The sequence below is a fragment of the Lepus europaeus genome, chromosome 6 (assembly GCF_033115175.1).
Source record: "Lepus europaeus isolate LE1 chromosome 6, mLepTim1.pri, whole genome shotgun sequence".
NCBI classification, from domain to species: domain Eukaryota; kingdom Metazoa; phylum Chordata; class Mammalia; order Lagomorpha; family Leporidae; genus Lepus; species Lepus europaeus.
In genome coordinates, this window is record NC_084832.1 from 114,578,490 (window position 1) to 114,590,648 (window position 12,159).

Below are 12,159 nucleotides of genomic sequence, written 5' to 3' on the forward strand. Positions count from 1 at the left end.
CAAGACTTGCAAACTATACATCAGTATAAGAGGCCAGCGCTGTGGCGTGGCGGGTAAAGCCGCCAACTGCAGCACCAGTATCCCATATGGGCACTGGTCTGAGTCCTGGCTGCTCCACTTCTGATCCAGCTCTCTGCTATGGCCTGGGAAAGCAGTAGAAAATGGCCCCCTGCACCTGTGTGGGAAACCCAGAAGAAGCTCCAGGCACCTAGATTTGGATTGCTTTTAGCTCTGGACATTGTGGCCATCTGGGGAGTGAACCAGAGGATGGAACTCTCTCTCTTTCTCTCCCTGCCTCTGCCTCTAACTCTGCTTTCACGTAAATAAATAAAGCTTTTAAAAAATATTCAGAATACAGAAGAACTACAAATTGGGGTTGGCACTGTGGCACAGTGGGGTAAGCCAGTGCTTGAGATGGCTCCATCCCATATCAGAGTGCCAATCTGAGTCCCAGTTACTCCACGCTTCCAGCTGAACTCCCTGCTAATGGACGTGGGAAGCAGCAGATGATGGTTCAAGTACTTGAGTCTCTGCCACACACAAAGGACACCTGGAGTTGCTGGCTCTTGGCTTTCACTTTGGCTACCCCAGCTGTTGTGGGTATTTGCAGAATGAACTAGCAAATGAAGATATGTCTGTCAGCCTGTCTGTCTCTCTCTCTGCCTTTCAAATAAATAAATAAATATATATATTTTTTTAAAACCTCAACAACAAAAGATAAATAAAGCAATTGAAAAATAAAAATGTGAAGACTGGTTTTTTGGCACAGCAGGTTGAGCCTGTGAGTAGTCTCACAATGCTGACATCCTAAAATGGAGCACCAATTCTAATCCAGCTTATGGCTAGTGCACCTGGGAAGGCAGCAGAAGACTCCCAAGTACTTGGAACCTGCCACCCCTGTGGAAACAGGGAGAGAGTTCCTGGCTCCTGACCTCAGCCTAGCCCCTGCTGCAATTCTGATTCTATTCATATGAAATATCTAGCATGAACAAATTCAAAGAGACAGATAGTAGACTGAAGGTTACCACAGCCCAGAGGAAAGACGGAAGGAAAGTGGAGTTACTGATCAGTGGATACAGAGCTCCCACACAGGTTAATGAAAATGTTCTGGAAATAGTGGTAATGGTCACACCACACTGTCACTGTAACTAATGATACACAACTGAGTACTTGAAAATGCTTATTTAAATCTTTAAAAAAAAATGCTTATTTAAAAATTTAGCAATATTTAAGAGATACATAGTTTTGCCACGATCTAAAGTTTTTTCTAAATCTGTGCATTGTTCTTTAGTGATTCCGGTATACGCTAAATTCTAGACAAAACTACAATAACAGTAACATAATATACATTAAGGACCTCTTTTTAAAAATCTGTTATCATATGCTGTATTTCCTTAACTGTAATATAGTTTTTTATAAGCTCAATATTCCAGGGTTGGTGTTTGGCACAGCTGTTAAGATGTCTCTTGGGGGGCAGGTGCTGTGGTATAGTAGGCTAAGCTTCCAACTATAGCACCACCTTCCCACATGGGCACTGGTTTATCTCAGCTGCTCTTCTTCTTCTTCTTTTTTTAAAGATTTATTTATTTATTTGAAAGTCAGAGAGAGGAGAGGCAGAGAGAGAGGTCTTCCATCCGATGGCTCATTCCCCCATTGGCCACAATGGCCCGAGCTGTGATGATCCGAAGCCAGGAGCCTCTTCCGGGTCTCACATATGGGTGCAGGGGCCCAAGGACTTGGGTCATCCTCCACTGCTATCCCAGGTCACCACAGAGAGCTGGATCAGAAGAGGAGCAGCCAGGACTGGAACCAGCACCCATATGGGATGCCAGTGCTTCAGGCCAGCGTGTTAACTCGCTGCACCACAGCGCCAGCCCCCAACTGTTCTTCTTCTGATCCAGCTCTCTGCTTATGGCCTAGGAAAACAGTGGAACATGGCTCACATGCTTGGGTCTAGGCACCCACATGGGAGAACCAGAAGAAGCTCCTGTCTCCTGGCTTCAGATTGGCCCAGCTCAGGCCACTGCGGCCATCTGGGGAATGAACTAGTGGATGGAAGACCTTTCTCTCTGTCTCTCTCCCTGTCTGTAACCTAACCTCTCAAAAAAAAAAAAAAAAAAAAAAGCCACTTGAGATGCCCGCCTCCCATATGAGAGCTCCTAGGTTCAAGCCCCTGCTCCACTTCCAATTCCAGCTTCCTGCTAGTTCATACTGGGAGGCAGCAGAGAACGCCTCAAGCGGTTGGGCACCTGCCACCCACACGGGAGACCAGACTGAGTATTAAGCTCCTGGCTTTGGCCTGGCCAACCTGGGCTGTTCTGGGGGATGAACAAGCAAATGTCTATGTCTTTATCTACCTTTCAAATAAATTATTTAAAATGAAATGAAAAGAGGATTTCTAATTAAACAGAAATATTTTTATGTTACAGAAAAATCAGCATACCTGAAATAAAAAGTATTGCTACCATTCTGGAAAAAGAATCACTTCTAAAAAATATACTCAAAAATACTGATTTTTATAAACTTACCTCAAATTTAAACCATTCTGAATTCCACTGGGGGTTGAGTGACTTGAGGTACACATCTGTCTTAAAGGTGGTATTACCAAACTTTACCTAAAAACAAACAAATATTTAAAATGTAAATAAAAGTAAATTTTAATGTCAGCCAAGTTAACCATAACAAAAAAGAAAGACAACTGTCCTCTGTGACAAAAAGAAAAAGGTACAGACCAGTCCACGTATGCTTGGGGAACACACCTGGTACAAAAATTACCCCTGTTCTGCTTGACTAGTTCCCTGGGAAAAAGAAAATCATAGATCATGATGCCAACTTAGATGGGAAAAGTCAGTATAGCCACTAAACATGAGCTCGGACAAAAGAGGGAAATCTTTTCTTGTTTTTTTTGTTTTTTTTTTTTTTTTTTAAGATTTATTGGGGCCGGCACCATGGCTCACTTGGTTAATCCTCCGCCGGCGGTGCCGGCATCCCATATGGGCATTGGGTACTAGTCCCAGTTGCTCCTACCAGGTTCTAGTCCCAGTTGCTCCTCTTCCAGTCCAGCTCTCTGCTGTGGCCTGAGAAGGCAGTGGAGGATGGTCCAAGTGCTTGGGCCCCTTCATCTGTGTGGGAGACCGGGAAGAAGCACCTGGTTCCTAGTTTCGGGTCGGCGTAGTTCTGGCCGTAGCGGCCACTTGGGGGTGAGCCAATGGAAGGAAGACCTTTCTCTCTGTCTCTCTCTCTCACTGTCTAACTATATCTGTCAAATAAATAAAAAAATAAAATAAAATTTAAAAAAAAGATTTATTTATTCAAAGGCAGAGTTAGAGAGAGAGAAAGAGATCTTTCATCCGCTGGTAAAACCAAAGCTGGGTCAGTCTGAAGCTAGAAGCTTCATCCAGGTTTCCCATGTGGGTGGAAGGGGCCCAAGCACTTGGCTCATCTGCTGCTGCTTTTCCCAGACCATTAGCAGGGAGGTGAATCAGTACCCTATATGGATGCCGGCATGGCAGGCGGCAGCTTTATCTGCCGCGCCACAATGCTGGCCCCAAGAACCTTTTGCCGTGCCACTGAGGGAAATCTAAAGAAGGAAGGAGCAGCAAAAATAAAAATCACAAGGTAAAGATCAGCTGACTTTCCCCTTAACTATCTAAACAAGAAAATCTAGAACTACACCCATTATTACAAGAACTTAACAATATTTCCTGGTAATTTCCCGATTACCTGTTGTTTTTTCATTCCCTTGTCTGTGTACAGCAACAAGCAATAAACGATTGCGTTTTATGTTCCCAGCTTCAGGGACAATAAAAGGGGTTAGGTGAAAAGACTATCTTAATTTACAGCCTATCTTGGCAAGCACGAAATCAGGAAGATCCAAAAACATGTAATCAAAAAAAGAAATGAAGGAAAAAAAGCAAGCTAATCCATGGGATTCGCTTCCAACAAAGAATGGAGATTGTGAAACTTAAGACCTGATCTAAGAAGTGGTCAGGAAGCAAACTTATGAAAAAAATAGGGAGGCGACTGTTTCATAACTTACCTCAGTCTCTAAATTTGACCTCTTCAAAGTCTTAACCTTGTTCTATTACCATCATCAAGCATCCTTCCTAACTTCAAAATGCTGCCAAGCTTATCGTCTTTTTCACTGCAACAGCATAGTTCTGCACGCTATGGATACTTAGTAAATGCTGGTCCACCCAGGCAGGTATTACAATACTCACTGATGTCAGTTCAGTCAGTCTAAGACACTTTTTAAAAGTAAAAGTATTTTCCTCTTCTGTATATTTTTCTAAGTATTTTACCATTTAGCTAATTCACTTTGCATTATCAGGCACAGCACCAACCATCTGGAACATAAGCAGTTTAAGGGTAGAAAATATTTTTTAAGAAAAAGTACATAGGAGTCAGTATTATGGCATACAGGATTAAGCCACCACCTGAGACACCTCCGACTCCCTTGCCACTCAGGTGGGAGAACGAGAAGAAGCTCCTGGCTTGCCTGGCACAGCCTTAGCTGTTGCAGCCATTTAGGGAGTGAACCAGCAGATAGAAGACATCTCTCTCTCTCTCTCTCTCTCTCTCTCTTTTTCTCTCTCCCTCTCTCCCTCACTGTTAAGTGTTTGGGCCCCTGCTACCCACGTGGGAGACTTAGAAGAAGTTCCTGGTTCCTGGCTTTGGCCTGGCCCAGCACTGGCCATTGTGGCTATTTGGAGAGTGAACCAGCAAGATAGAAGATTCTCTGTGTCTCTCCCTCTCTCTAACTCCGCCTTTCAAATAAATCTTTTTAAAAAAAAAATCATAAATTCGTAAATAATACTAAAACTTCTTTATTTGAAATAAAATGTTAGGATTTTCAAAACTTTTCAAAAATCAAATATACTTAAGGGTTTTGACTCAATGGCACAAAAGCATATCAGATTTTAAGTTATGAGCTCAGAGCCTTCTTCAGTTTTGTCCCAATGCAGCAGTTGTACCATGGTGTGGTTTTGTGTTGTTTTTTTGGCAACTGCTGCCATTCTAGATATATAAAAGATCAGGCAGTTCCCAAAATGATTTAAACAATCAGTAAGATTTCAGAAAAAAGAAGGCTCGTGTGTGATGCTTTCCCTTCAAGTAGAGTCGCAGTTTATTTGGTCTTTATTTAACTTAAAGGAAACTTTATTACTCATCAGTTAAATGAACACCTTACAACTTTGTTAAGAAACATCAGGGACTTTAATGGAAGATTTCCCAGTAATGTAAGCATTCTCTTTCCCCACTCATTAACTAAATTACCTTGAGAAAGTTATTTAACCTGTTATTTAAATTTGCTTCCTCCTCTGTGAAGCAGGATTGCTGTGAGCATTACATAAATTAATACATGTAGAGGCCCCACAAAATGTCTGGTTCATAAAAATACTCATTAAGCGCTAATTTCGCTTCCTCTCCCTGTTCCCTCAAAGGCTCCTAGATAAACACAAAATGACAATGTAGTTTGCAGAACATATTTTAACATGCACATTCAGAGCTAGTAACAGTTTTCTTGTCCAGAATCCCATCTTATTCATCCCAGGACTCCTGCAAGAACAGCCATCTTTAAGGACCACTTGATTTCCCTGGTTCCGTAAACTCACCTTACACAGTAGAAACCCTCTCAACCAATGCCACCAGGACCAGTATTTGATCAGTTAATCAAATAACTTGGTTAGAAAATCCCTAAAATAATATAATCTGCAAGCATCTCAAGATCTAATATATCAACAAATATTCATTCTTCTATCTTTCAATGCAAATTTAAGGGCTCTTCTTGGAGTACAGGTATGTCGTTCAGAGTTCCACATCATCCTTTGTTCATTAAACCACACACATAATGTATTACCTATGACTTCCAGCTTGGATTTATATGATGGCAGAATTTAAAACTGCTTGTTAAAAAAAAAAGGAAATGCTAGGGGCTGGCATTATGGCTCAGCGCCTGCGATGTCAACATCCTATATAGGTACCAATTCAAGACCTGGCTATACCATTTCCCATCCAGCTTCCTGCTAATGCACCTGGGAAGGCAGCAGAAGATGGCCCTAGTGCTTGGGCTCCTGTACCCACATGGGAGACAAAGAAGAACCTCTGTGCCCCTGGCTTCAGCCTGGCCCAGCCTTTGCCATTGTGACTATTTAGGGAGTAAGCCAGTGGATGGAAGCTCTCGGAAGCTCTCTCTGCTCCTCTATCTGTAACAGTGCCTTTCAAATAAATAAAATAAATCTTTAAAACAAATTCTATTTTTTTGTTACTATCTTTCCTCCATCTAACACAAGTATAATTCTTAGTGACTGCTTCCAAAAGTCTTTACTTAGCATTAATTTTCACACTCACCTCACCTATTTAAACAGTATATGGTTTAAACAAACTACAATAACAATTATAAAAACCATCAACAGATCTGGTTATAAATATAACCGCATCTTGGTAAAGTGTGTCAGCCAACTGAAGAAAGACTCCAGGTGCATGGGTGTAACATGGGCGTGAAAAGACACTGCCCCTAAAGTCTGTAGAGCATTCAAGAGAAACACCTACTCACCTCTGAGGAGTGTCCTCACTGAGCTATTGATCTTTCTTCTTTCTAATATTTATTTATTTATGCGAAGGGCAGAGTTCCAGAGAAGGAGAGAGAGAGATGGATTGGAAGTGCAGCAGCCAGGACTCAAATGGGTGCCCTTATGGGATGCTGGCATCACAGGTGGCAGCCCACCCGCGACAGCACAACACCAGCCCCTGAGCTATTAATCTTTTCCACTAAGTCAGCTGACTTGGGTGATGTGCACACAGGATTTCTTTCATCTTGGTCATCTGGAGTAACCTTGTACAATCCTCATCTATACATTCCTTATCTAATCCCAGAAATGTTTTTAAAATTAATCAGTAGCCACTTTGTCAGTAGTAGCTTCCTCAGAGATGATGGTTGTAAGCAATCATGTTCTAATATACAATTTACCCTCTACCCCAAGCCAGTCTTTTCGGGCCAAGCTATATGTTCAATGTGTAAGAGTAAACCAAAATTTCCTGTCATGGAATACATAAATCCTAGATAGAATTCGGTAACTTTGGAACACTTTCTAAGACGGTCACTGGGCTTGTGTCTCTCAGACCTAGGTCACTCAAATGCCGCCCTAAACCTTGCATTATTGACAAGTCTTTCTGTTGACAAGGGCTTTTAAGAATATGCTTTAGGGATGGAATGCAGAGCACCAAAGACTAAAATAAATCAGCCAATGGAAGTTGGCAAAGAAAGCTTCTATTGTACAGACTTCTTCCTCTAATTCTCAAACTACTCAGGAATCTCTGATCCTTTTTCCTACCCAGATTTCCAACTTCTAGTCAACAGGAATCCTTTCAACTCTATCATTCCTTCTGCTTTTACGAAATTTGTCCTACTCAACTGAAAACGCTCCTTTTCCTCTATGCCTTGGAAATGTCACCACTTTTCTAGACACGACATAAAGATTTTTTGTAACTAGCCTAGGCTTCATAGCCTCCAGCTCCTGTGAGCTTGTATTACTTACAGTTCACATTGCACAATTTATCCCTTTATCAAACTGTAAATCCTTCATTATCCCTTTATGTGCATTTTTCTCTTCCTGCTGGATTATTCCTATTAGCACACAATTGGGTTTTGTAGCTTATTTTGCGAAAAGTACTGAGAGCTGTATGCTCCTCAAATACCACAGCATTTTCCTTCTCCCTTACAGAGTCATACTTATTTGTCTTTTTTAAGATTTACATATTTATTTGAAAGGCAGAGAGAGAGGAGATACTATCTTCCATCCATTGGTTCACTTGACAAAGTCTGCAACAGCCAGGGTTAGGCCAAGCCAACGTGAGGGGACAGGATTCCCTCCCATCTCTCAGGTGGATGGCAAGGACCCAAGGACTTGAACCAGAACCTGCTATCTCCCAGGATGTGCATTAACAGAAAGCTGGATCCCAAGTGGAGCTGAGTGGCTGGAGCAAGGGCTGCGGGGGCTGGCATTGTGGTCCAACAGGTTTAAGCAGGCAATTGACACACCAGCATCCCAAATCAGATTGCTGGTTTGAGTCCCAGATGCTCCCCTTCTGCTCTAACCTCCTGCTGATACACCTGGGAAGGCAGGTGATGGCCCCAAGCACTTAGGCCCCTGCCACCCACATGGGAGACCTGGATGGAGTGCCAGGCTCCTGGCTTCAGGATGGCCCAGATCTGGCTGTGGTAGTCATGTAGCAAGTGAACCAGCACACGGAATACTTCCAACTCTCCCTCTGTCACTCTGCTTTACAAATAAATAATTTTAACCAGCTGTGCCACAACATCCACACCCCTCAGCTGTTTTTCCTGAAATGGCTGCCTACATTCAACTTCATTACAGTACTGGCTTCCCCATGACTATGTCTCTTCCAGAAGCAGTAACTGCCTCCATATTGTCTAACAGTGATTTCTCTGTCTTACTTGACCTTTCAGAGTCATTTCACAGCCATCTAGAAACTTCCTCTCTAGCCTTCTAAGACATTACTATCCCAATTTTGCACTCCCACTGGCTAACAATGTGTTTCCATCAGCTAGTCTTCCTCTTATAAAAGGCCTCTTCAGGTTTTTCCCAGGATCCACCCTACCTCTCTCTCTCCCAAAGTGAGAGGTTTGCAAAAGTGACAGAACCAAATCCTAAAGGAGCTTTAGAAATGTCTATGTTACTGGGACACAGCAGCTGCTAGTGAGGAAGGGTCAGATACGCTGGGCGTCCTGCAGTGCAAAAGGGTCTCCCTAATTGTGCAGACTTATCCCATGTCCTGACTCCCCAATGTCCCACCAGATAGTCACACGGGCAAGAACCTCACCTAGAATCTAACTGTTCTACAGATAAAACGATTGTGATGGGGTCCAGTGTTGTGACACATTAAGTTAAGCCACCTCCTACAACTCTAGCATCCCATATGAATGCCCGTTAAGTTCCAGCTGTTCCACTTCTGATCCAACTCCCTTCTAATACACGTGAGAAAGCAGCAGTAGATGTCCCAAGTACTTGGGCCCTTGCCACCCACATGAGACCAGGATGAAGCTCCACGCTCCTGGCTTCCTTCTGGCCCAGTCCCAGCCACTGTGGCCACTTGGGGAGTGAACCAGCAAAGGGAAGATCTCTCTCTAACTATGCCTTTCAAATAAACACACCTTTTTTAAAAAAATAAAAGCACTGTGGCGGAGTTTCCTTAAACATAATTGTCAAAAGCACACCCATTGGGACAGGTATTTGACTCAGTGATTAATACACTGCTTGGGACTCCCACACCCCATATCAGGAAGCCCAGGATTGAGTGTGGATTCTGGTTCCAATCCAGCTTCCTGCTAATGTACCGGGGAGTCAGCAAATGACGGCTCAAGTACTTCTACTTGAGTTTCTGCCACCTACGTGGGACACTTGGACAGTGACGGATGGAAGATCTTTCTCTGTGTCACTCTGCCTTTCAAATAAATAAAAATAAAAATGAACAGACATTAAAAAAAAAAAAAAAAAAAACTCCTTCCCAAAGCAAGTCTGCTGTGGGGACTAAGAATTAAAAACTACTAAGCACTAATCTGGCAATAATGAGACTCAATACATGCTAGCTGTAAGTTGTATGGATCAGTCTCTGAGCTACCTGAAAGCAAATATCATGGTCTGGTCATCTCTTAGCCCCATTCCTTACCATCTGGCCCAACAACACACTCAAAAGAAAAGGAAGCTGGCATTAGGAATTACCATGACAACGGAGGGGCAGGGAACTGCAGTCATTAGGTTAGAAAACCTTTAGGGAACAGGAAGACAGTTCTGAGATGCAATCGGGCTGCAGACTGTCATGCTTCTACCAACTCTAAGCAATAACACCCCAATGATTACTGCTCTAATGCTCGGGCTCATCACGTTGATTTTTATTGCAATTTTTACTAGGTTTCTTTCACACGCTGGGTTATTACTTTCTGGGCCCTGGGCCCGCGCTAATTTGCATGACTTTTAAACTAATCATTAGATTTAAAAAGCAATTTTGCAATTTAAATCCGCGGCACTTAATTGACTTCCTACCTCAAGGCACTAAATTATCCTCAAACAGCTCATCAGACCTGCTAGTCCCTACAAGAGCAGGAAGTGTTAACAGTTGTGTTTGGAACTCACCCTGATGATTCACAAAAGGTTGGCTCCAGACTGGATCCCCTCGCACCGCGGGGCTCCTCCGTCAACACGGTGCCCAACGCTCGGGCGCCAAGGGCCAGCCCTCCCCAAGGACCGCCTGGCATGTGTGCGCCTGGGGGGCCGCGCCGCCACGCCCGGGCCCCTCCAGACCGGCAGGTGGCCTGCAGCGAGTCCTGACACCAGGGTCACCGCGCAGCCCGGGCAGGGGCGGCCTCCAGCGCCGCTGTGCGCCAGGACCCATCGCAGGGGCTGAGGTCTCGGCGGTCACCCCACGAGGGGGAGCTGGACACGCGCGGCAGACGGGTGGACCGCGGAAAGGGGAATGGGCTAAGGGGCTGGGAGCCAGCTGGGGCAGATCCTTCACAAGGCTTAGCGCGCCCTGGGCTCTAAGGGGCAGGACCTTGCACCAACCTCCACGAAGGCATCAGTCAGGTCACTGGCGCGGTCCATCACTGGCAAATGGCGCCCGGCCACGATTTTCACCTTCAGCTTCCCGGGCATCGTCTCGGCTTCGGCCTCTCCTTGGGCTCCTGCAGAAACAAACAAGCGAGTCTGCGCCGAGCGCCGGGGCCGGGCTGGGGGGCGCGCGCCGGCGGGGGCGCGCGGGGCAACTGACAGCAGAGGACGCGCGGGGGCGCGCACGGTCGCCGCGGGCCGTCACTCACTCTCGGGGGAGAACGGGGGCCGTCCCGCGCTGGCGCTGAGGCCTCATTCCGAAGAGGCAAGAGGGAGAAGGGTCCTAGCGGATTCTTCTGCCCTGGCCCCACAACGCCGGAAAGAGAGGCAAAGCCCAGTCACCATGCCGTTGAGCCTCTGCCGCCTCTACTGCTATTTCTCCTCCCCCTCAAAATGGCGGCTGTCGGGGCGTGGAAGAGGCATCGATCACTCGGCGCTCGGCGCGGGAGAAAGTGAATTCGCCGAGAAAGGATGAAGGGGCGGGGCCGACGTGGAGGAAGCTGGAAGGCAGTGGAATGGGTCGAGTGTCGCATCATCCACCGGGCCGCGGCCGTGCCTTGGCCGCGCTGAGGAAAACGCGGGATTCCCCGGACCCGCAGCGCTGACGCGGCTCAGTGGCCTAGCCCGCGGGCTTCCGAGCGGCAACCATCGCTGGTCGGACAGGCTGTGCCCGAAGTAGCAGCTGCGGAGGCTGCTGGAGAGGCGTTTCCAGCCTGTCGCTGACGACCCGTCGGTAGTTGGTGTAACCAATTTGCCAGGGTTCTGCCTGGAAGAGGTATAGGTGCGTGGAGTCGTTTTCTGTGAAGGAAACCACCGGAACGTCTCGTAATGAACGGAGCGCGGCTTCGTGAGGTGTCTCAGTCACGTGCGCTTGTCCCTGGGGGCCAGGGGACACTTTGAAAGCCGAAGTCGCTGCTTACAAAGTTGCACCCGGGTCGCCCCTGGGTGTTTATTCAGCATCCGCAAGCTTAAAAGGTAAGACTGACGGTGCTGGGGGCGTTCAGGCCTCCTGCACGGGAGAGTGCTGTCATCCGCAAAGCTTCGAGCCCGAGAAGTGGCCCAACGATAAACACAGATCGCTCCATGCCCAGTGCCAAAGCCGGCATTAGCAATATACTGTGTCCCAGCTAGCAAAAGCAGCCATAACAAACAAGGCCAGGGGAAAGGTCATCGGATCCCTGGATTCACCTGGCATGGAAACTTCCAGAATTGAGATATCAGCCTGCTCGGCTTACCTTCAGAAATCCTCAGCAGAGTGGATTAAGGACTCCGAGCAGCGGTGATGCAGAATTAGCTTTTCAAGACAAAATTTCCTTTTTGCAGAAAGGAATATTGTTCCCATAAATGAGAACTTCCGCCCTCCCCTCAAGAGAAAAGGAAACAAAGTAAAAATCAAGGATAAATCGCTTTTTTGGACTAGCGACAGAATAGAGGCCACAGTCCTTAGAGCCACCTGCAGCTCTTTCAGGTTTTCCATCCACTGGTTCACTCCCACAATGCCAGGCCAGGCTAAGAGGGCAGCCCTTGGGGTGCA

General features: G+C 45.9%; 1 protein-coding gene across 6 annotated transcripts in view; it reads right to left on the minus strand.

The window, feature by feature from the left end:
- C2CD5 (C2 calcium dependent domain containing 5) overlaps nucleotides 1–11,024 on the minus strand; it is a 91,879-nt gene extending 80,855 nt beyond the window's left edge. For 5 of the 6 annotated variants that reach the window (XM_062194932.1, XM_062194930.1, XM_062194929.1 and 2 more), the window contains exons 1-3: nucleotides 10,835–11,023; nucleotides 10,581–10,699; nucleotides 2,529–2,615 (exon numbers count right to left, since the gene is read on the minus strand). In XM_062194932.1, coding sequence (XP_062050916.1) covers nucleotides 2,529–2,615; nucleotides 10,581–10,670 — 177 coding nt within the window. In that variant the 5' untranslated portion in view covers nucleotides 10,671–10,699; nucleotides 10,835–11,023. Of the gene's footprint in view, nucleotides 1–2,528; nucleotides 2,616–10,580; nucleotides 10,700–10,834 lie in introns of all 6 variants that reach the window. The other variant, XM_062194933.1, reaches the window with a different exon arrangement.
- Nucleotides 11,025–12,159: the final 1,135 nt, after the last annotated feature.